Here is a 24,248-nt window from a genome sequence, read left to right as displayed (position 1 = left end):
ATTTCTGGCGTAAAAGAAAAATGTATTATTTTGACCCATACAATGTATTTTTGCATATTGTTACAAATATACCCATGCTACTTAAGACTGGTTTTGGGGTCCAGGGTCACAATTAAACATCTGTATCTGCAGACAAAAGACAGTTCTACTCTCAAATGTACCTTAAAACTGAGAGCAAAAAGCATGGATTTCATTCTGTCATCTCAAAATTTTACACAACCAATTTACTTTGGCTTTGTAGACACTTTTGCCTTTAGAAAGTGTCTTTTGCAAAAAGGAATGACAGACCATAATTAGCAGTTCAAGGTTTATCAGGAGCTTTTGCTTCAGGTAAAATTGGTAGCAGACCCAGAAAACAATTAATCATACAATATGCTTTTAATGGATTTCTTAGCTGTGATGTGAGATAGTAGTGAATCTCCTCATAGGGAATGACAGCACTGGCAGAGTAATCATTGGGTTTAAGGGATATATCAAAAAGTGCTTTGCGGCATCAGACTGAATCCAGTAACAAAGACTGCACCCTTAACACAGGAATGAACTGACTGAAACACTTAAATGAGTAGTTCACTTCCAGAACAGAAATTTACAGATAATGTACTCACCCCCTTGTCATCCAAGATGTTCATGTCTTTCTTTTTTCAGTTGTAAAGAAATTATGTCTTTTGAGAAAATAAAAATATTTTGGGAAAATATTTTAAGGATTTCTCTCCATATAATGAATATGTATAGTGCCCCCAAGTTTGAATCTCCAAAATGCAGCTTTAAAGGGCTCTAAACGATCCCAACCGAGGAAGAAGGGTCTTATCTAGCCAAACGATTGGTTATTTTTTTTTTTTAATTACAATTTATATACTTTTCAACCGCAAACACTCATCTTGGTCTAGCTCTGCGTGAACAGTGTGTATTCTATGAAAGTGAGGGTTCTCCAACTTCTACATCGCTGCAGAAATATAGACCCAGTGTTTACAAAGTGGACAAGCAAAGAAGGTCACACACCCTTTACAAAAAAAGGTAAAACAGTGATGTAGGATGATTTTGAAATGAGATTTTGAAATGAGATGTGAGTTTTTCGACATACCTTACTGTCATAAACAGAAATACACACAGTTCACGCAGAGCTAGACCAAGACGAATGTTTGTGGTTAAAAAGTATATAAATTGTACTTTTTTTTTAGAAAAATAACCAATTGTTTCGCTAGATAAAACCATTCTTTCTCAGCTGGGATCATTTAGAGCCCTTTGAAGCTGCATTTAAACTGCATTTTGGAAGTTCAAACTCAGGGGCACCATAGAAGTTCATTATATGGAAAAAAAACCCTGAAATGTTTTCCTCAAAAAACAAATTCTTTACGACTGAAGAAAGAAAGACATGAACATCTTGGAAGACAAGGGGTTCTGTAAGTGAACTACTCCTTTAAAACACTGGTTTTATGGCCTTTAAAATCTTTAAACGTCCGTATAGTACTCACCCTTTCCTGAGAGGTCTGGTAACGAAGGTGCAAAGCAGTGGGGTCCCAGTCTACAGCAATGTAGGCATTCCCTAAAGACGCTCTGTCTTCATTACAGTCCACTGTGCAGCCTCTACAGAACCTGGCAAAGTCACCGACAACCTCTGTCAGTCACGGAAAGAGACATGTGCATGCACAACCGCTGAACTTAAATGTCTTACCTGTACCAGGGACACCAGGCACAGGAATTACCATCTTTCTGCACCACTCGCAGAGTGAATGGGTACTGGTAGCCCAGACTGTCATCACTGGAAAAGAGTATGACATGTCATATAACTGAGCAAGGATCTCTACTGTACACATGTAGAGAGGGGGGTCCAAAACTATTGAAACATCCTTGAAAATCTTGGATTTTGTTTTTTGTTTTTAACAAATGTAACCCTGGACCACAAAACCAGTCTTAAGTAGCATGGATATATTTGTAGCAATAGCCAAAAATACATTGTATGGGTCAAAATGATTGATTTTTCAATATGTCAGATAAACATTGCCGTGTCCTAACAAACCATACATCAATGGACAGCTCAATAAAAAAATGACCCTTATGACTGGTTTTGTGGTCCAGAGTCACAAATATTATATACATTATTCTTGTGAGATGCCACTGACCAGTCTTGAGCATGGTTGCTGGCCTCCTGTGGGGGCAGAGGGCTGGCAAGTCGGGACACCTGGATCCACACAGCATCATACAGGTCCTTTTTACTTGTGTGAACTGTACATGGCACAATCAGCGGCATACCGAACAGACTGGGCCTGTTCTTCTGAGAGGACAGGAAGTACAGCTCTGTCCGCATCTAAGGGGGCAGACGTCACACTTAGAATGCTTACAACCATCATGTGAAGTCTAACAGTGAATACATCAGTAAATCCTCACCATCTTTCTGTGCATGGCAATGATGTAGCCAATAAAGGGACTGTCTTGCACCAGCACAGCATGGCCATTAGGGATACCATTGGCAAGTGGTTTCTCTGGGGCGCAGGGGACCACTGTGCTGGGCATGCCATTCGGAATCAGGGCAGACTTTCCAATGTGATTATTCCCTACTGTCCCATTAGCCATAGGTGGTTTTTCTAAAAGAGACATTTATGGGTCAATGACAAATAAAATGGTCCATAGTAAAGCAAAACTTTTGAAGGAAACCCCTGGGTTTTAAGACTTGTATGGCTTAATTTAACATAAATTATGTCTCTCACTAAAATATATAGTAGAAAACCTATGAAAGATTTGAATTATTAAAAAAATCCACATCGTTTTATACATATTTTGGACTATGGAGGTGCTGTTAGTTAGATTTATGATATTATGGTGCTACCTTTTGCTATTTTTACAGCAACACAACTCAATAAAATACTGATACAATGCCACATTGTGGGCAACAAAGGGAGCGATGCAAGTCTTTACTGCTTTCCTAGCAATGAGAAAAGAGTAGAAGAGTAGAAAAGAATAGGAAGATGCATGTGGACGAATAAAACTTCCTATAAACCTGTGTCTTTGTTTTCTCCACTTCAGCCCTGATGCTTTTGACTCTTTTAGTAGACAAAGCTACAAAAGCTACAAAAAGAGCTTACAAACTACAGAAAAATTTGGATTTTTAAAATAACGTTTTCTAATAGATATTTCAGTAAGAGACAACTATTATATTATATTAAGCCATACAATTCCTGGGTTTCCTATAAAGAAATAATTGACCCAAAAATTACAAATTGCTTAAAATTTACCATAAATTTTACCCTTAGGCCATCTAATATGTAGATGAGTTTGTTTCTTCATCAGAACTGATTTGGAGAAATTTAGGAATGCATCACTTACTCACCAACGGATCCTCTACAGTGAATGGGTGCCGTTAGAATGAGGGTCCAAACATAAAAAAAAAAAAAATACAAAAATTTCCAAGTAATCTGAACTCTAGTCCATCAATGAATGCCTTCTGAAGTGAAAAGCTGCGTGTTTGCATTAAACAAATTATTCACTGAGATGTTTTTACTTCAACAAAACATCTGGCCATGGCCAGAAGCAACAGTTTAGAGATAATAATGGATAATAATGGTCTTAATAATGGATTTGTTTCTTACAAACTTGCAGCTTTTAGCTTCAAAAGACATTAATTGATAGACTGGAGCTCTGTGGACTGCTTGTGGATTACTGTATTGTTTTTATCATCTGTTTGGACTTTTACTCTGACGGCACCCATTCACTGCAGAGGATCCACTGGTGAGCAAGTGATGTAATGCTAAATTTATACAAATCTGGTTGATAAAGATACAAACTCATCTACATGTTGGATGGTCTGTGGGTGAGTACATTTTCAGCGAATTCTCATTTTTGGGTGAATTATTTCTTTAAGAAAAAGTTAGAAACAATCAATCTTTGTTACCTGTTATCATTGGAGAGGTGACTGAGGTTGGCGAGCCAGGCACAGGAATCTCAAATGCACAGAGAAAGCCGTTTACAGAGTGTCGCACCTTCTGGTTGTCTTGAGGAAAGTTCTAGACCAAAAACAAGCATTTGTTTAAAAGCCTGGCCACATGGATTTGATTTCATCAACAACAGTGTCTGATGTGGTTAGCTGAGCTGACCTTGATGTTGGAAGTGTGAACCTCAGCTAGCAGAATCTGCTCAGGTTTCAGGCTGCACAGCTCGCTCAGCTGTTTCTTCAGGCCCATGTATTTCTCATCCATGTTGAGACGGAGCCCGTACCGCACCGGAGTGGAGCCGTCAAGTTTGATAACTGCAAGTCAAAAAAGCTTTCATGTGAGACTGCCGCATCTGCTGATGGATTTTAAAGTGTTTATGTTTTCTCTCTGCTTGGCTTCACCTGTGATTTCTAAGTGCATGGAGCTGTCCATAGGAAGCGGCAGAGACAGGAAGTTAAAGGGGTCAAAGCGGGCACTGATATGGCCACAGGTCTTGCACTTCACCTGGGACCTGAGCTGGCCATGGAAGAGGTCGACCACGATTGAACGATTTCTCCGCAAATGGTTTTCCCAGGCCTGCAATGAGAACAAGCAGATGCCCTCAGGGTGAAGAAATGACTTCCCATTAGCGTATCATTTAGGTTACTTTTAGGGACTGAAAAACAGTAGTCACACTGACCTCTGTGGCTACTTCATGATCTGGCCGTCCATCGCTGTCCTTGAGCTCCACGTACGGCTTCTCATGCACACGATTCAAGTCTTCGTGAAGCCCATCCAACAGGAAGGCCAAAAGCTCCTGGGAGTCTTGTTGCTGGAAGCCGTTGAACCTTGGTGCATACTTTGCTATCGTCCACTACAAAAAAAAAAACGGAAAACGGCACACTGCTCCATTTATTTGATTAAAAATACAGAAAAAACAGCAATATTGTGAAACATTATTGCAATTTAAAATAGTGGTTTTCTATTTTAATATACTTTAAAATAGAATTTATATCTGTGGCACAAAGCTGAATTTTCTGCATTATTACTCCAGTCTTCAGTGTAAAATGATCCTTCAGAAATCATTGTAACATGCTGATTTTTTCAACATTTTCAATGTTGCAAACAGTTGTGCTGCTTAATATTTTTTTGGAACCAGTGATACTTCTATGCTTTGATGAATAAAACATGAAAAAAAACAGCATTTATTTAAAATAGAAATCTTTTGTAACCCTATTGTAATTGTTAGAATGGTCATGGATCAGCGATCTCCATGTAAACTGATCGTGCAGACCAAACTGTGAGTCATAGAGACTTGAAACCTGGAGGGATGGTAGTACTCAGAGTGTCTACAACATGACCAAGGCTCGCCCCAATCGGCCTGACGGGGGTGCTACAGTGAACAAAAGTACGAAATTGCTTATAACTCCTCAGATTTGATCGTGAACTTGGTATTTTCCATTTTTGGAAAAATCTACTTTTGCAATCTAGTCGTAGGCTTTTTCCCAATCGAAACTGAACCAGAGCAGAAAGATTCTCTGAAGAGTGAATATCAATAATTACCCAAAAATTTGATCTTTCAACTCACCATCGCAAAGGGACATGAAAAAGTTTGAAAGGGGCAGGGCTAATTTTAGTAAAATGCCTATAACTCCTGAACAGAATGAGCTATCTTCACCAAACTCAGAACACTTATGTAAGAGCTCAATCTGAGGTCAGAAAATCGTGAAGCTTGGCCTCTTGAGGGCACTATTAGAAGGAAAAAACATAAAAATGGCTGTAACTGTGCTACCTACCATTTGTCCTTTCAACATGAAAATTGGTGTGCATGGTCTTGGTCCAAAGTGACACAAGTGTCTATAATTACACTTGCGTATCTCAAAAAACATGGCTGCCATTGGCCGACAAAATTTGAGATCCGGTTTGCACAAGGTTAACGGAGTCTGATTGGAATGAAACTTGGTGGGCCTGTTCGACTCATGGCCCCTAAGGTGGGAGAGAAATTTGAAAGAAATTGGCCACTGGAGGGGGGCATATTACATTTTTAAGGGCGTAAATAATTGTACATTGCACGATATTCGTATCATATGATAGACCTCCTCAATCTGGACAACTATGCCTCTAGAACCACTGCTGTCAATCAAATCATTTGTTAAATGATTGAGAAAATGTTAGAAACATACTCAATCTGGAAAAAACACTGGAGTACAATTCTGACAGGTGATCCTAAACAAGCATGCAATGTTTAAGGAGACTGGACCACAGCTGGCATTTTAACAGTCATAAATGTAAAAAAATATCCTGGATTTGCCAAAAATGCTTTTTTTAAATCATTGATTCAGGTGGTTACAGGCTTGCTAAGTAATGTCTTTTTTATGTGCTTAAATGCCTTAAAGTGCCTGAACCCCAGTAATCGCTGCTTGCAGCTATATTTTCTTTCTTTGTTTGAAAGAAAGTAATACTTTTATTCAGCAAGGATGTGTTAAATTGACAAAAAGTGACAGTAAAGACTTAGACTGTTAGAAAAAGTATCACAGACTTTAAAAAAATATTAAGCAGCACAACTGTTTCCAATATTGATAATAAATCAGCATATTAGAACGATTTCTGAAGGATCATGTGACACTGAAGACTGCAGTAAAGGCTGATGAAAATTTAGCTTTCAGAAATAAATTATATTTTAAAGTATATTAAACTAGACTGTTATTTTAAACTGCAATAATATTTCATAATATTACCTTTTCTCTTTCTTTTTGATCAAATAAATAGAACTTTGATGAGCAAAACAAACTTCTTTAAAAAAACCATTAAAACCTTTTTATGAAAAACCCTGGTTGGATGCTCATGATTATAGAGATGTTATTAACTCACCCTGAGTTTCAGAGGTGCAACATTCTTTTGGGTGCCGCTCCAGAGTTCCTGTACCAAATCGCCATAGCATTTGGCCATGTGACCACGCATTCCTATTGGATTAGTTCTGTCAAGGCAAGACACAGCTCATTGGTCTGAAGGTATGACAGATATCACAGAAGTCACTTTCAAGCCAAGCAGTTTCCTGCTGATCAACATGGCGTGACCAACTCGAACGTGAGAAAAAATGTAAATTGGAAACGTTTAGTCGCGATTAATCAATTCAAAATAAAAGTTTATGTTTGCATGTGTACTGTGTATATTATATTTAACATTATTTTTCCTTAATATATACATGTATGTGTGTGTATTTATATATACACAATAAATATACACAGTACCCACACATATAGTATGCAAACAAACTTTTATTTTGAATCGATTAATCGTGACTAATCGTTTTGCAGCTCTTGTGGATTCCAGTTGAACTGGATTTTACCCACAAAAATTGTAAACAACAACAGTAAATGTGACTACACACAAGTCTCCATACCTGTTAAGCTCATAAAGGTGTCGCCCTGAGATGAAGTACTCAGTGAGGGGCTTGGTATTGCTTACACACTGAATACTAGAGTTCATGAAGCATGTGTTACCCAGGTTACTCAAACCTGTGGCACCTTTCTCGGTAGGAACTGCAAAAGAAATAGTAACATTTATACACAATTATTAGAGACTGAATGTTTGATTAAATTGTACTCCTCTGGCTCCACCACTTGAGTACTAGCTCCATAAAGTTCAATTATTCAGTATTTCATAGAGTTCGAAGGCAACATAGTGAGTCTTTAAATGTCACCGATGATGTCCATCTTGATATGACTTTTATATTGCTTTATGTAATTGCTTCTTGGTCTCTTACTGCTTGCAGGCCTCTGTTAATAATCTACTTGACATGTGCTTTGATACAAGAAACTGGCCTAAAGAATTGTATTATACTGCCATCTAGGCTAGGTCAAACTCAGATAAACATTCTGACATTTGTAGATGGCTTGGCCAGCCTCCAATCTGCAAAGATTTTTCCAACACTTTCCAAGACCTTTTGACATTACCTTTGTGTCTGTCGATTTTGCTGCTGTTTGCAATGAAAGACATTTCCTCTGGCCAACTCATATCTTTGTTTCGAACTGACGAGAGAGGGAAAGACATCTTAATCATTTTTCCTCTTCCATCAATACAGCCATGCATGCTTTGCAATATAATCCACACAGCTCAGCAAATGTGAAACAAGATAAAACTTTAATTAAGACAGATAAATGTCACAGACATACCCTCAATGACTAAGTGCTGTTCGTCTTGAATTTTCAAACTTTCTAAAGTGTGATCTTCATCGTCCAGGAGAGTGAGGTAATTCTGATAAAAAGACAATAGAATACAAGATTAGCACACAACATAATGCATGTATCATCATTTATTAAAGACCTCAATCAAATTAGAGTTTTGTGGCTTGTAGTTTTAGGCCTATTAGGAATAAATAACATTTTAAAATATATTAAGATGAAGGAACAGTTACTTTAAATTTAAAATAACTTTTCACAATGTTATTGTTTTTATTGTATTTCGTATTGTATTATCCAACAAATGCAGCCTTGGTGAGAAGAGATTTCTTTAACAACATTAAAAAAAATATAGTCAAGCAAATTTACCGTAACTGTACTGCGGAATGTAAAGAAAATGTGCCAAATTTTGTATAAATAAATCAAAAGCAGGTCAGTAGACTTAAATCAATATATGATATGGACTAATGTCTGTAAATATTAAGTGCACATATACCATTTAGAGAGTCACTTCATGAGAATTTTAGTTTCTTTTGAGAAAAACATATACAAACATCATATCATATGCAAACAGAAACTTAAAGGTCTTCACCACAACAGGTCAAAATAAAAGTTCTGTTTAAGTAACATAAATATTACTTGATGTAATCTTAATGTAATGACAGCACTACTATTACTAATAAAATTATTTTCTAAAGGAATATTTACCAGAAAAGTTATTTGCCACACAATATTTCTAAAAAATAAAATACTTTTTTTTTTAAATAAAAACAATTAATTAAAGATGCTTTTGGTCATTAGAATGTAATGAAACCATTAAAATGGAATCCAGAAAATTAATGGAAAACACAGAATTTTGTAAAAATAAAACATTTTTACATTACATTTTTGTTAAACGTTTAATAAATTGCTGTAAAATTTATTAGACGTGTTATTTGATATTTTTTAAATTTAACCATTAAGACAAAGTCTAGAACGGAATACAGAAAAAAATTAAACGGAAAAAATGTAATAAAATTTGGGGAAAAATAAAAAGGCCTTAAAAATGCAATTTTTGTGAAACTTTCAATAAATTGCTGTTTCATGATTTAAATTAATTAGACATGCTTTTTGATTAATATTTTTTCATTTAACAATTAAAAGAGTCTAGAACGTAATCAAAAAAATTTAAACAGAAAAACTAAATTAAAAAAAATAATAATCGGGGAAAAAATAGAAAGGATTTAATAGAGACTTAAAAATATTATTTTGGTTAAAATTTTAATAAACTGCTGTTAAATTGTGTTTCATCAAGTTTCAAGATTTATTTAATTAGACAAGCTTTTTAATTAATATTTTTCATTTAACCATTAAAACAATCTAGAACGGAATCCAGAAAAAAACGGGGGGGAAAAAAAAAACAAAATTTGGGAAAAATAATATAATATATATTATAATATATAATAACAATATTATATTTAAGAAAAAATTAAAAGGATTCATAAGGTCTTAAAAATGTAATTTTTGTTAAACTTTTAATAAATTGCTTTTAAATTGCGTAAGTTTCATGATTTTAATTAATTAGACATGCTTTTTGATTCACATTTTTTCATTTAACAACTGAAACAGTCTAGAACGGAATCCAGAAAAAATTAAAATGGAAAAATTTTTAAGGGCCCTACCCTTAATTACTGTCAAAAGTATCTTTCAACACATGCACATTTCAAAATTGCAGTCTTTATGTTCCAGGAAATTACTGATGACTCATCCTGCTCAGATTTTTGTTAATCAAATGCTCTCTAGAATTAGAATTCTTCTCTCCCTAACCACCAGCAACTATTTATATTTTAAAAAAGCACAATCTATTGAGATGCTCCATCCAACCACTCTGCTTTAAATGAAAAAAAAATGTGAACATAAGAATTTGCATTTTGTAGCATTTCCTCCCAGTTCACTGCTGTGAGGTGAAATCGGTATCTATATAATGAGGACAGATTTGCATATGAATGTTTTTTTATTCACTATCTGTTAAGGAGGTCCCCACCTCGCTGTTGTAGAGCCAAAGGCGCATGTCCTCTTCTTTGATGCGTAACCTCTGGGACAGGTACTCATGAATGTCTTTAATGGTGCCCATCCTGCTGAAACAGCCTGTGTACGCCAGCACTCGCTTCAGAGGGGCGTTCGGAGAAGGAACGTTTCCTGAGTTGGGAACGAAGCAGCCCTTAGCACTCCTTTTGTTGCATACAATAAAACATTTAACGGTTTCAAATACAATGCTTAGAGCTTTCCACTCTGCTGTGTTGCTACATATTCAAAAACTAACTTTAAGTCACTTAGAATGTAAAATTAATTTAACCTACTGTACTAAAGTCAAGTAACACTTTTATGGTTTCGTTTTAATGGAATAATGAGAAATGTGAAGTTTCAGTCAATCCATAGATTCTAATATGCATGCTATTAAATCAACCAGTCACAAGGAGCACACGGATCAATATAACACACACACACACATACGCACACACACATACATACACAGCCCCAATACCTGATTGACAGACTGAGGATTAGTTGTAAGGTAGCAGCAAGAAAGGGCAAAGGTCATTTTCAAAGGGAAACATTCATCAATTCATTAGTCTGGGTGATTTACATAAAAATCAAGCCAAATTTTTAAAATTAGTCCTTGTAAAAACAAAACAAATAGATTAAAAAATACATTTAGGATTTGTACAGTTGATTTCATAAGGGAAAAAAAAAAAAGATTGGTATGACTGCAAAGCAAACAATTACAGGAAATCAGAGAGCACCCATCTTTACCCACACCAAACAGTCTTCTGAGCTCTATAAAACCAGTTTAAATTAGATTATCGCTACCCACTTTTAGCAATAATGAAGCCTGCTATTGGCCCATAGCATGTTTGACAATCGCTTATATGTGTTTATGTGTTTTGCAAGCTGAAATATCTGTATGTATTCAGTGTGGGTTTATATCCAGCTGTCATGGAGTTACAATATAGTTTTTGAACTCAGATGATGACTCTAGGTGTTGGCATCAGGATTTGGCTCTTTAGTAATCCAGACAGGTCGCTTTGGTGAGACCAAACTGAGTGTTTTAGAAGATTAGAGGAGGTGGTCAAGACAGTGGTGGGAGCCTCTCTCTTGCTGCAGGCTTACGTTACCTCGGGGCATATGTGGAGGGAACATTCGCAGGCTGCTCATACCCATATTGACCCAGATGTTAGACTGAGGGCTGCGTGTGGCCGGTTGCTGGCGCAGGAAGAGAAGGTAGCGGGGAAAGAGCTCCAGCTCTGGTTGAACTGTGACTGTAGACGTGATGACCTGAAGGAAGAGAGAAGCTCAATTTGAATGAAAAGTTCACAGGCCAGATTCACATGACCAATATTTGAAATTGTAAAAGCTCTTTTTATGGCCATTCCGCATTTAGAATGATTTTTAACCTCTATTGCATACACCAGGGGCGTTTCCTCTGAGGAGGCAAGGGAGGCAGTGTCTCCTCAAAATATTGAATGACAAAAAAATGTGTAGTACAAAAATAACACCAATATTACAAAATATAAGATTAAAAGGTGTATAAATCACTTATTCGACACCAAGGTAAAGTTACAACGGGAGTCTGCTTTTCTCTCGCCTCCCCTGAGCCCATTGAGTTTTAACAGACTCCCTAAAGCGTGAGATGAGTTTGGTTGGGGGTAACTGAGAATGAATAGGGGAAAATCCATTGCGATATGTTCGGCTGTGATTGGTTTATGTGATAACTCCCGCCGCTTGTGTTCAAGCGCGTTCTGCATTCGCGAATCAATCTGAATGAACAATATAATTGCTAAGACTAATTAAAAAATATGAGTTAACAACTCACACACAGATATAACCACTTTTCATGTCAAAATATAACTTACAATTGGATGAAAACATGATCTGCGGGAGTTTTTAGTGAGTTATCAGCTTGCTGAGATTTACAGTAAATCTCTGTGTCTGTGAGCAATATTTACCGAGCTTTGATGACTGATAATCCGAAAAATTCAAAAACAGTTAAAGTTACCTATTTAAAAGAATAGCTGAACATACGTTCAAAAAAAAAAAAAAAAAATTGTTTAAATTGTTACTGCCTTGAGTAATTTTTTGGAATAAATGTAAAATGCTTAAAAACTAACTTTGATAAGATTCAAAATTGGCTTTAATAAACAGAATATTGATAACATTGTTAATATAAAAATATAAAATAGTATTTTTTTTCTTTTTCTTAAAGTGTAAATTATGTTTATTTGACCAAGAAAATATTACTGGGAGATGAATTTACATTTAGTTATATATATATGTTTTTATAGATAAAAATACAATATGTGCTGCCAAAATTAAATAATATTTTCAATTACTTTTTAAATATTTAATTCTAAAAAGATTTTAAAAGCATTTAAGATTTAAAACATAAAAAAAAAAAAAAAAGATTTTCAGCTATTTTTCAGATTATACAAATTGTATACAATTGTAAATTTCAATTGTACAATGAAGTTTATTCACTAAGAAATGTGACCCTGGACAAAACCAGCCAATTTGAAATTGTACATAATTTTTTTGAAATTATATATAATTATTTGAAAAATTATAAATTATACAATATTTGGAATACATAAAATCTGGAATCTGAGGGTGCAAATCGCCTTTATAGTTGTCCAAATGAAGTACTTAGCAATGCATTTTAATAATCAAAATTTAAGTTTTGATATATTTACGGTAGGAAATTTACTAAATATCTTCATGGTACATTATCTTTACTTAATATCCTAATGATCTTTGCCATAAAAGAAAAAAATATAATTTTGACCCATACAATGTGTTTTGGCTATTGCTACAAATATACCTGTGCAACTGGTTTTGTGGTCCAGGGTCACAAATATGAAACACATTTTTATAGTGGAAGAATCAATAATTAAAAAATATTTCTCAGTTCATCCTTTACATGATGTGTCATGTCAGCAAAAGATTTTAAATCACCGTTTATTTGAAGACATCCCATTATATTATTAATATGAATCATATGTGGCCCTGGACCACAAAACCAGTCTTAAGTCGCTGGGGTATATTTGTAGCAATAGCCAAAAATACATTGTATGGGTCAAAATTATTGATTTTTCTTTTATGCCAAAAATCATTAGGGAATTAAGTAAAGATCATGTTCCATGAAGATTTTTTGTAAAATTCCTACTATAAATATATCAAAATGTAATTTTTGATTTGTAATGTGCATTGCTAAGAACTTAATTTGGAGAACTTAAAAGGTGATTTTTTCAGTATTTAGATTTTTTTGTACCCTCAGATTCTAGATTTTCAAATAGATGTATCTCGGCCAAATATTGTCCTATCATAACAAACCATATATCAATAGAAAGCTTATTGAGCTTTCATATGATGTATACATCTCAGTTTTGAAAAAATTAACCTTACGACTGGTTTTGTGGTCCAGGGTCACATATGCTACCACAAATCATGTGAGAGGCAACACTGTCCGTTCATGTGACACTTCATGTCACGTCATCAGAATTATTGAGTTTCAAACTTCCGATGGACATCTGATGGGTGATGGTACACGTACCGGTCGGGGCAGGCTGAGGTTGGCCCCATACCAGTGGTAAAGTGCCCTCCATACCGGCTCTGGCACCGTCTCAAAGTCCCGGCCATCCACCAGCTGTTGGGATTTCTTCAGCCGGCCTCCCTCCATAGTCAATGTGGGCGCCTGGACAAAACAAATCACACACTCAATGAGAGTTCATATTGACAGAAATTTGCAACGGTAACTTGTAGCGACTAGGCGACCTCCAGTGAATAAATCACAGGAGGTGTAAGCACCCTTCACCCTGCTTTTCTCCAATGACTCTGAGAGTGGGAGGATGGATGAAGAGGCGGACAGGACCTGAAAAGTTCCCATTTTGACTTTAACATTGCTATGCATTATGTTGAGATAAGAAAGCCAGATAATATGGGATGTTACATTAATGCAAGACTGCAAATGTGTTTGTGACAAGGTATTACCGAAGCAAGAAGTTTTATTTAAAAGTGCTTTTAGCTTCACATAAAAGCATTCATTTTCTACAACACAAATGTTACAGACCATTCATCACAGGATTAATTTGTTCTAGGTGATTTCAATTTCAAAAAAGGCACTTTAGTGTCATTTTGAGCTCTCTAAAGCTATAATTAGATTGAATAGAAGAAAAACAGCTTGAAGGTGTTATTTTCCCTGCAGATCTATTGAAAGCACTTTAGCAGTCATATCGATGGACAAGAGGATTATCAGTGGATTCCTGGTTTTTAAGCACTTGTACACTCACCTTCATGGGCTCTGTGGTCACCAGAGGCTGGTTGTCTATGGCACCAGGTCTCTGCACAGCCATGCTGTTGGGCAAGTGGCCATTGGCGCTGGAGAAACACTGGTTGTTGTTATCAGAGACATTGTGCTGCCGAGCAAAGCAAACGTCTGTGGCAGAGGAAGAGGCGTGTGGGGTCAGGCCTGGGAAAGAGGAAACACAATATGTAATGGAGGCTTAACACAGTATCTGAGCTATTATGGCATTTTACTGGACCAGAGCAATACTCATTAGGCTACTATTTTTTGTTGCAAACACCACAGCTAAAAAAATATTACGAAAATTAAAATAACTGTTTTCTACTGAAACGTGTTTTGAAATGTAATTTATTTCTGTGATGGCAAAACTGAATGTTCAGCAGCCAATTGCTTTTGGTAATTTTTGGTGTCACATGATCCAACAGAAATCATTCTAATATGCTGATTTGATGCTCAAGAAACATTTAGTATTATTATCAATGTTATAAACAATTGTTTTGCTTAATATTTTCTTGTGGAAACCATTTTTTAAAGATTCTTCAGTTCAAAAGAACAGCATTTATTTGAAATAGAAATCTTTTGTAAAATGTTAAATGTCTTAACTGTTTCAATTTAACATGGCCTTGTTAAACACAAGTATTAATTTCTTTAAAAAAAATTAAAAAGTGGTAGTGTATGTGATAACTGCTAGGCTCTGAAACTGAGAATGTGTTCACACTTGTAGTTTGCAGGTCTGTTTGCAGTATTAATAGCACAGGAATATTTGTAGCAATAGCCTAAAAACACATTGAATGGGTCAAAATTATAGATTTTTCTTTTATGCCAAAAAGCATTAGGATATTAAGTAAAGATATTTTGTAAATTTCCTACCATAAATATATAAAACCTAATTTTTCATTGGTAATTTCCATTGCTAAAAACTTCATCTGGACAACTTTAAAGGCGATTTCCTTAATATTTTGATTTTTTTGCAGCCTCAGATTCTAGATTTTCAAATAGTTGTATCTCGCTAAATATTGTCCCATCCTAACAAACCATACATCAATGGAAAGCTTATTTATGGTGTATAAATCTCAATTTTAAAAGAATTGACCCTTATAACTGGTTTTGTGGTCCAGGGTCACAAATTATACATTTGGTTCTGGTCCAGCTCAATGAACACCCCAAACAAAAGGTGTGTAAAAGGATGTAAAAGGCACTTTACATCCAGGCTGCTTCGCGTTTCCCCTGTGCTCATTTTGTTTTGGATACATTGCTCATAGCACTGCATCTTGTCATTACTTCCTGTTTTCGGTTCGTTTAGAAGTATTTGGTCTGTGTTGCGTTAATTTTTCATTCAAACCGCACCAGAGTTTGTTTAGAAGTCTCTGCCCGCTTGTTTAGTGCGCACCAGGGTTCGGATGACAGCATTTACACTTACTCAAATGACTAACAGAGTCGAACAAAACAAGTGGGAACACACCCTGCGTCTTAAATTCTACTTATAAAGGGATAGTTCACCCAAAATGAAAATTCTGTCATTCATTACTCACCCTCATGTTGTTCCAAACCCGTAGGACCTTTGGTTGTCTTTGTAACACAAATTAAGATATTTCTGATGAAATCCGAGTGCTTTCTAATCCTGCATAGAAAGCAGGTTAAACCACTGATGTCACATGGAATATTTTAATGATGTCCTTACTACCTTTCTGGGCCTTAAACGTGGTAGTTGTGTTGCTGTCTATGCAGGGTCAGAAAGTTCTTGGATTTCATCAAAAATATCTTAATTTGTGCTCCAAACAATGTTTTAGGGCTTTCGAATTACATGAGGCCAAGTAATTAATGACAAAATTTTCATTTTTGGTTGAACTAACCTTTTAACTCTATTAACTGAGTGCGTACTTACTATTACCAGTGCTCTCTGAGGCCTCCGATGAGGTGGAGATGTTGTCAGGGAATTTTTCCTCTGGGGAACTGGGGGAACGGACCACTATTCCAATTCTGTTCAGGACAGGCTCTAAAGGTGCTATGGACTGAGAAGTTCTCATCCCACTGCCCAGCATTGATGGCTGCTCCATGACAATTGACTTGTTATCCTGTTTAACACAATGGGTTATATATATAAAAAAATCAAGAATCCAGCATATGGTCAGTATTATCAATAGAATACTGGGCAATGCAAAACTAAAACATCAAGCTACTTTTGGACAATTGATGCCTGGCAGATAAAAGTTCCAGCTTGATATGTTTCCTATAAAGCTGTCAGATTAAAGTTATTTGCACAGTATGTTAACAATCTTATTTCAAAACAAATGAAAAGAAAAGTGATTAATCATATGACCTAAGGGTGGGCGATATACCTTTAGAAGTTAGTCAACTGGTAGAGATTTTGGATTTTATCGTCTCTATCGCGGTTAAACGCTCACTTGACGTGTGACTTGTGCTACGTGGTCACGAAAACATAACGTTTGCACACATTTTTTAAGCATTGCGGTTTAAAAACAAGTGATTTTAGGACGTTAAAACACAATCAGCAGTGAAAGAGAACTCATTTTGCTATATGCGTGCACTGTCTGAGAGGCGCACACATGAAGACGATGCTAATAGTTATTTTTGCCACTTTAAAGACCTTGAAGGGTTAAACACACACACACACACACACTTGTGTGTGTCAAAATCTTCCTAAACACAGTAGTTTAGGTCTTAAGTGAAAGCAAACAGCTGAGAAAGAAAACATGTGTAACATTATATTGGATCCAGGCAGCTCTTAAAGTGACAGCAGTCTAATATTCCTGCTTGTCATTTATGTTAATCAAACAACAAAAAAGAAAATCTCTCACTGCTTTTGATTAAATTATTTTTGTAACTTTATTAATAAAAAAAGATATAATTAATTTACAGAGCGAAGAATATGCATTGATTTTACACATTTGATTACTTTATACAATATATGTAACATATCTAATTTGTTTGTTCTACTGTAGTTTTTTTGTCCTATTGCTTGTAATTAGTTTGTCTTTTTTTAATCACTGACTGTTTACTTGTCTTCAGTGAGCTTGAGTTTTTTGTGCACTATATAATTTCTATGGTATCAAAAATTTTTATATCATAAAGACCTTTTTTTTACAGCAAAAGTAAATATGTGGTGATACATTTAGTTACCGTTTAATAAAATTTTAGTCATATCGCTCACCCCTAATATAACCCGTTTTCATTGTTATATAGAGGCTGAAAAGACATATTGCTGACTCACATATCTGACATAGTCTTTCCATTGCTGCCACCACTGCATTGAGATCAGGAACCAGTTCTGACTGGGTTGTAGCCCGTGTCTGCTCTCCCTCTCCAGCCAACCCCTGTGCCATCACACAAAATCAGCATGGATAACAAACAGTCAGTCAAAGAACTATCATATTTATACACAAGCACCAAAATAACCTGACAAAACACTTTTTCTTTCACGAGACATCAATGCTAAACCTGGGCTGTATATCCAAAGCAATAAAACAGACACGCTGATGTAGTACAGTATTTATAGTATCTTTTTGAGCAGCATCAGTCCCGCTGGAAAATCTAATTGAAAATGAAATTGTGTTCTCAATCTCTGTCTGGTTTAAACCACTGTTAGGCAGCAGCTGAGGTACGATGGATCCTTATATACAGACAAAGCTTAATCATGAGGCTTATGGGAGAATGAAATACAATACATCCCTCATAAGGCTTGTTTCAAAACATTGAGAAAGTGCTCTGTAGGGATGCTTTACAGACAGTGATAGGGCGAGTAAAGAAATGCTGTGTCCTACTCTCACCTAATGATCTGGCCTTCCTCTTCAGGGGTAGCAGGACGCAGGCCCAGGACGATATGACACACCTGATGCAGATTAACAAGCAATTTCAGGCCAGGTCCAAGACAAGGACGTCTATACTTTATTGGATTCACTAATGTGTACAGATTAGATAAGCATTTACACACTTTATATTTTGTTATTCAGTCGAAGATTATGGTAAACAAGATCTTACCTGAAACAGCAAGTTGAGAAACTCATTGGCGAGGGCACTTTTCACACTCCATATCTGATAGTCCTCCAGGGTTAAATGCCCTTGCTGTGAGTAAAACACAAATTAAAGGTTAGCCAACAAATGATATACACTAACAATAATGATCCTAACAAATATTGGAAAAGAAAAAAAAAATTCCAACAGTAGTAAAAAGAAAGTAGTAATTTTTATGTAGTTGAGAAATTCAATTTAATTTACAGGCCAATATTTTATTATATAACAAAAAAAAAAAGTTCATTTATGGAGAAATTTAAATTGACTACCATGACAATGATTTACACTACCACTCAAAAGTTTTTGGACAGTAAGATTTTTAATGTTTTTTTTTAAAGAAGTCTCTTCTCCTCACCAAGCCTACATTTATTTAATCCAAAATAAGGCAAAAAAAAAAAAACTGCTCATTTTGAAATATTTTTACTCTTTAAAATAACTTTCCTATTTGAATAGGATCATTAGCATCATTACTCCAGTCACATGATCCTTCAGAAAATCATTTTAATATTCTGATTTGCTGCTCAAAAACATTTATTATTATAATTATTTAAAAAAAAACATCCGAGTAGAATTCTTTTCAGTTTTCTTCGATGAATAGAAGGTTCAGAAGAACAGCATTAATCTGAAATAGAAATCTTTTGTAACATTATAAATGTCTTTCCCATCACTTTTGATCAATTTAAAGCATCCTTGCTGAATAAAAGTATTAATTTTTAAAATCTATAATTTCTTTCTCAAAAAAAAAAAAAAATACTAACTCCAAGTGTTTGAATGCTATAGTGTATAATGTTCCAAAAGCTTTTTATTTCAGATAAATGCTGATCTTTAGATCTTTCTATTCATCAAAGAATCTTGAAAAAATGTACTCAACTGTTTTAAATATTGATAATAATAATTAAAAAAAAACACTAAACACTGGAGTAATGATGCTGGAAAAGTAGCTGTGATCAAAGGAATAAATTATATTTTAAAATATATTCAAATAGAAAGCTGTATCTTTTAACTGGTAGTGTATATCTTTCTATTAAAATGGTAGATATATATAGTTTTTGCTGTGATTTTTTTAATCATGCATTATGAAATATGAAAACAAAAGAGTAATTACTTTTGTTGTGTCATGCATTTTCAGTATGTCCTCTACAATGTCTGACACGCTGGAATCGAACTCCTGAAACATACAAAAGCATAAATCATGAAGTATCATCAGGAAATCTATAATTGACATGAAACGACTTCGTTCGAAATAAGAAACACAATGACAGCTCAGGATGCGCAAATCAATAATTAATTGATTAGAGTTTAATTTAAATGTAGAATCTCACATTAGTGCATACATGCAACAACATGACTGCATCTCATTTGCATTAATCACCTCGCAAGCATGTACACATAAACATTATAATGAATATTAATACTATGGAAGTAATTTGTTTGGCAACCAAAGGTTAACCAGATTAGTTTAACTGTACTATGATATTACAGCCGTTTCTGTGGATGTAAACGGTTTAGACGATTGATTAGACAATCAGCTGCTCTGCACTTACAGGAAGGGTGTCTGTTCGGTTATCCTTCCACACTTCCAGCAGCGCCACCACCATTTCGTGGATCTCATCCCTGGACAGAACGCCATCCCGATCTATATCGAAAACTTTAAAACAAACTGCACAAGACAAAGAGGTTAATTAACTGTGTGTATTACGAAAACATAATGTGATAGCTATGGAATAAGCCTCAACTAGCCAAAGGATTTTATTCTAAAACTGTTTCAAAATGTTTAAAGAAACACCCACAAAAATCCTTCATCTGCCATGAAATAAGATGAACAACTAAGAGAGGATGATGGAAAATAAATGCTTACATTTTTGCCTCTCCGCTACAGGGCCCCGACAGCACGCTGAGAGCCCGCAAGATATCTCCTTAAAGTCAATATGATTGTCCCGATTCTCATCAAAGGCATGAAACAAGCCTGGAAAATGGGAGAAAATGTCAGTGTTTAGATTAGCCAGAAAGAGTAATTGGATTCTTTGGAGATCTTCTATCACAAATGATCCAATACATTTCAAAAGCAGAGACCCACTTCTACCGAAATAAGATGAAGCGTGACTTTCCTGGACACTGCAGATGTTTTCAAAGCATGCGAGTCGTATGTGTGAGTGTTTGTGTGTCTCAGGCCATTTGAGAACCATTTATTTTTGCCTTTAATGAATTCTGTCTTACCTTCACTAAGCGATGCGTGAATAGGGGGCGAGACCAGAGGGACAAAGGTTTCCAAATCAAAGCGGCCTGTCCTTGACTGGGCTTTCAGCAGCCAGTAGCGCTTTTCCAAGTCGATGATGTCTGATTCTTCTACTGCAAGAAAGGAAACACACAAAAATAAGATTATTTTATACAAGTGTCAAGCATTAGTGCATGTGCATAATTGAATATCAGTCCTAAAATACATCTGTGTAATAATGGCATTAATAAGGACCTATAATAATGATTTCCACGATGTGAAAAACATTGATGGAATTGTGGAATCCAGTCATAAAAATGTAATTTGCTGTATAATGTGTAATGTCACAGAAATTCGCCAAGTTTTGGATTAGTAAATCAAAAGTAGGTCAGTACACTTAAATCAAAATGCGATTTGGACTAGTGTCTGTGAATATTAAGCTGCAAAAATAGTATTTAAATATGAATCCTGTATAAACTGTGTGAATGAATGGCGCAAATGCACAGTTTTGTTTACTACACACAGTGAAATGCATGACGCTCACAATGTTTTTAGCCTCTGCAACCTCAATATATGAGTACATGAACACAAACCATCTCTTTAACTGATCTGAGAGTCACTTCAAGAGCATTTCACATTTTTGTTTGAGAAAAACTATCGTCTTATCATATATAAACATAAACTAAAGGTCTTCACAGCAACCCGTCAAAATAAAAGTTTGGATTAACGCGAAGAAACCGTGACAGAAATATATTACTCAATATAATGATAGTACTACTACTAAAATAATTTTTTATTATTTAATTATTTTTTAAGCAATACTTATCAGAAATTATTTACCAGAATTAATTTACCCAAAAAAAAAAAAATTGAAAATACACAACAGTCTTCCTGAAAAAATTATAAAATTGATAAAATTAATTAAAAATGCTTTTGATTAATATTACATTTATTATTATTACTGTTAAATTTAATGAAAATAGAATCCAGAAAATTAAATAGAAAACACAGAATTTAATAAAAATAAAAATTGAATTTAAGAAAAAAAAGAAATTAAACGCATTTCATAGGGCCTGATGCTTGATGCTTTTTAATTTAATTTAATCAAAACTGAGACTAGAAAATAAAAATGGATAAAACCCAATCCAAAAAAATGAAAACGAAAAAAAAAAAAAAAAAAAAAAAAAAAGTAATTTGAAAAAAATAAAATGGAACTTGGGAAAAAATAAAATGTCATTATTTATTCACCCTTACATTGTTCACCATCACATTTACTACACCTGGAAATGTTTTAAAAATTGTTATCAGAAATAAAGCTGAAATAAAATATTACATAAATCATATAAAGCAAAAATATTTGATAATAATGAACAATATTAAAGAATGCTGAATTTTGCCAATTTTGGCAACTAACAAAAAAATAAGATGAAGCTTGAGCATTAATGATGGCTAAAAATAAAAATAAAGCTAAACAGAAACATAAACTGAAATTAAGATGAAAATAGAAAAATAAAAGCTATATTAAAATGTGAATAAATACTATAATGTCATAAAAAAGCTATCATATAGTTTCAAAAGACTTGAAATATCTACCTTTTTTTTCCCATAAGGGTGGATATTCCCATATTTGTAAGGTTAATGGGTCTGAAGCAAGAACTTATAGCAAGAACTTCCTGTCTCATTCACATCCAGCTGTTTTTATCTGTACAAAACAGCTAGTTTTGCTGCTTGATATTGCAAACTGGTGTGTCTTATCACATTATTTTAATGTATTAACTTAAATATGAACACACTGGTTTGTAGTGCAAACTCAAAACTTTGATATTCTTCTCATTATTTCCCTACGGCGACTTAGTCTAACGCATAACCAGAAAACGACTTAATCTGCATTGAAAAATAAGGTGGATAGTATCACAAATCATACAGACTCTAGTTTTATGATGCAAGTTTGTTCTTTTTTGTGTTAATATTCACTACTTTTACAGAAAACACTTTCTAACTGACTGAATCTTCATTTTTGGCTGAATTATTCTCAAAATAGACACGGAATCATCATAATAAATTAGAAACCACAGCTGTAGGAGACTATAAGTGGGCTGCGGTGAGTGACACAGGCTCTCATTAGATAATTAACATTTATGATGAGTGATTACATAACAACAACTAGGTGAAAGCATGACTCAAGTTACCCCCTCCGTTACACCATATATAGTCCAGGCTTTCACTTTGTAGGGGTTAAGAGGGCCTAGGTCAACTCTTCTTGCTTGGCTATAATCTCTAGCTTAGGCTAATAGGATTGGTCTTGCACCTCCCACACTGACAGTCACACATAAGGCAAGTGTCAAAACACACGAATACAAATCTGATCTTTTGTTTAGAGTGACATTCATTTCAGCCTCTTCCCTTTTCTATTATTCAAAACACAACACATACAGAGAATGCACTCCATAAATAAATAAATAAGCTAAACGATCCATACAAAAAAAAAAAAAAAAAAAAAAGAGAGAGAGAGAATATCCTAGGGGCTTCTCGAGACAGGAATAAAAGGCATCTTAATGAACAGCTTCTGGATTGCACTGAAACTCCCCTGTTATCTCCTCGACTCCTGCAGCACAGTTAAACCTCTGTGGTTTGATGGACAATTGGGAGTATGATTGGATTGGGTCAATAGTCATTATTTCCCATAGTGCTCTGGGAGAGCAGGTTCACTGTCTGAGGGATGAAAACTGAACATGGAAAGCAGTCTATGGATCTATAGATGTACAAACCCACTCACTACAAATCACGATCAATGATTCAGTGTCATTTCAGAAGTGGAAAGCTATCCCGACACAAAGAAATCTCTAGTTTTAATACAAACTTCCCATCCGAGATGCATTTAATAACAAGAAATCTCCCTCTAGATTGAAGTCTCATTACTGTACACCACGTACATCTTTGCAGTGATGAGGAATTATCATTATTATTATAACCATGAACAATAATTAGTTTAGAATAGCTGTTGGGATCTGAACAACTGCTTGAGTGTTATTCACTGTGCATTGGACAGTGAATGCTAATCTATAACACTTATTATGTGCTGTACGGATGAGCAAAGAGCCGTCGTTTATCCTCAGTGTTTACAGCCTTGATCGCTGCGGTACATCTTAGTATGAGACACCATGTGCAGTTAATTTCAAGCTAGCCATAGCCTGGGATCTTGCAATGCATCGTGGCAGGAAGAGCATTGTTTCTCTGGCTAGCGTGACGCTGTCCGACCTCTCAAGCTGTCAAAACACATTTCACCCATTACTTGTGCGTTTCTATTACTTTTCTTGCTGTCCTGTAACAAGGCACAAAGCGCATGACAGAGCAAAAATTATAGGTCTGGACTGAGACACAAGGGTACACTTTTGTATTTAATATCAGAAACGTTAGCCATCTCTCTTGGGAACAGATTCTATTTTTGATGCCACTTCCACTTCAAATATCTGAAAAGTGTTTGTCATTTTAAACACCAGTGGGAATATGACATTTCACTCCATACTGAAGTAAAAAAAAATTGATAGACCCCATATTAGACCTCACTATAAAGAATA

At 35.0% G+C, this 24,248-nt stretch overlaps 1 protein-coding gene across 1 annotated transcript in view; it reads right to left on the bottom strand.

The window, feature by feature from the left end:
- The window catches only part of usp32 (ubiquitin specific peptidase 32), a 68,109-nt gene that overhangs the window by 9,755 nt on the left and 34,106 nt on the right, over window positions 1–24,248 (bottom strand). The window contains exons 6-29 of the mRNA XM_073817973.1: window positions 20,673–20,804; window positions 20,314–20,421; window positions 20,000–20,115; window positions 19,561–19,623; window positions 18,423–18,506; window positions 18,212–18,273; window positions 17,656–17,758; window positions 16,294–16,498; window positions 14,410–14,588; window positions 13,674–13,814; window positions 11,284–11,401; window positions 10,110–10,264; window positions 8,081–8,162; window positions 7,862–7,936; window positions 7,309–7,447; window positions 6,777–6,882; window positions 4,606–4,779; window positions 4,328–4,502; window positions 4,089–4,240; window positions 3,887–3,998; window positions 2,386–2,582; window positions 2,121–2,305; window positions 1,673–1,759; window positions 1,473–1,593 (exon numbers count right to left, since the gene is read on the bottom strand). Of these exons, the coding sequence (XP_073674074.1) occupies window positions 1,473–1,593; window positions 1,673–1,759; window positions 2,121–2,305; window positions 2,386–2,582; window positions 3,887–3,998; window positions 4,089–4,240; window positions 4,328–4,502; window positions 4,606–4,779; window positions 6,777–6,882; window positions 7,309–7,447; window positions 7,862–7,936; window positions 8,081–8,162; window positions 10,110–10,264; window positions 11,284–11,401; window positions 13,674–13,814; window positions 14,410–14,588; window positions 16,294–16,498; window positions 17,656–17,758; window positions 18,212–18,273; window positions 18,423–18,506; window positions 19,561–19,623; window positions 20,000–20,115; window positions 20,314–20,421; window positions 20,673–20,804 (3,071 nt within the window). The remainder of the gene's footprint in view (window positions 1–1,472; window positions 1,594–1,672; window positions 1,760–2,120; window positions 2,306–2,385; window positions 2,583–3,886; window positions 3,999–4,088; window positions 4,241–4,327; window positions 4,503–4,605; window positions 4,780–6,776; window positions 6,883–7,308; window positions 7,448–7,861; window positions 7,937–8,080; window positions 8,163–10,109; window positions 10,265–11,283; window positions 11,402–13,673; window positions 13,815–14,409; window positions 14,589–16,293; window positions 16,499–17,655; window positions 17,759–18,211; window positions 18,274–18,422; window positions 18,507–19,560; window positions 19,624–19,999; window positions 20,116–20,313; window positions 20,422–20,672; window positions 20,805–24,248) is intronic.

The sequence above is a fragment of the Garra rufa genome, chromosome 14 (genome assembly GCF_049309525.1).
Source record: "Garra rufa chromosome 14, GarRuf1.0, whole genome shotgun sequence".
Lineage (NCBI taxonomy): Eukaryota > Metazoa > Chordata > Actinopteri > Cypriniformes > Cyprinidae > Garra > Garra rufa.
This window is presented reverse-complemented; position numbering and strand designations above follow the sequence as displayed.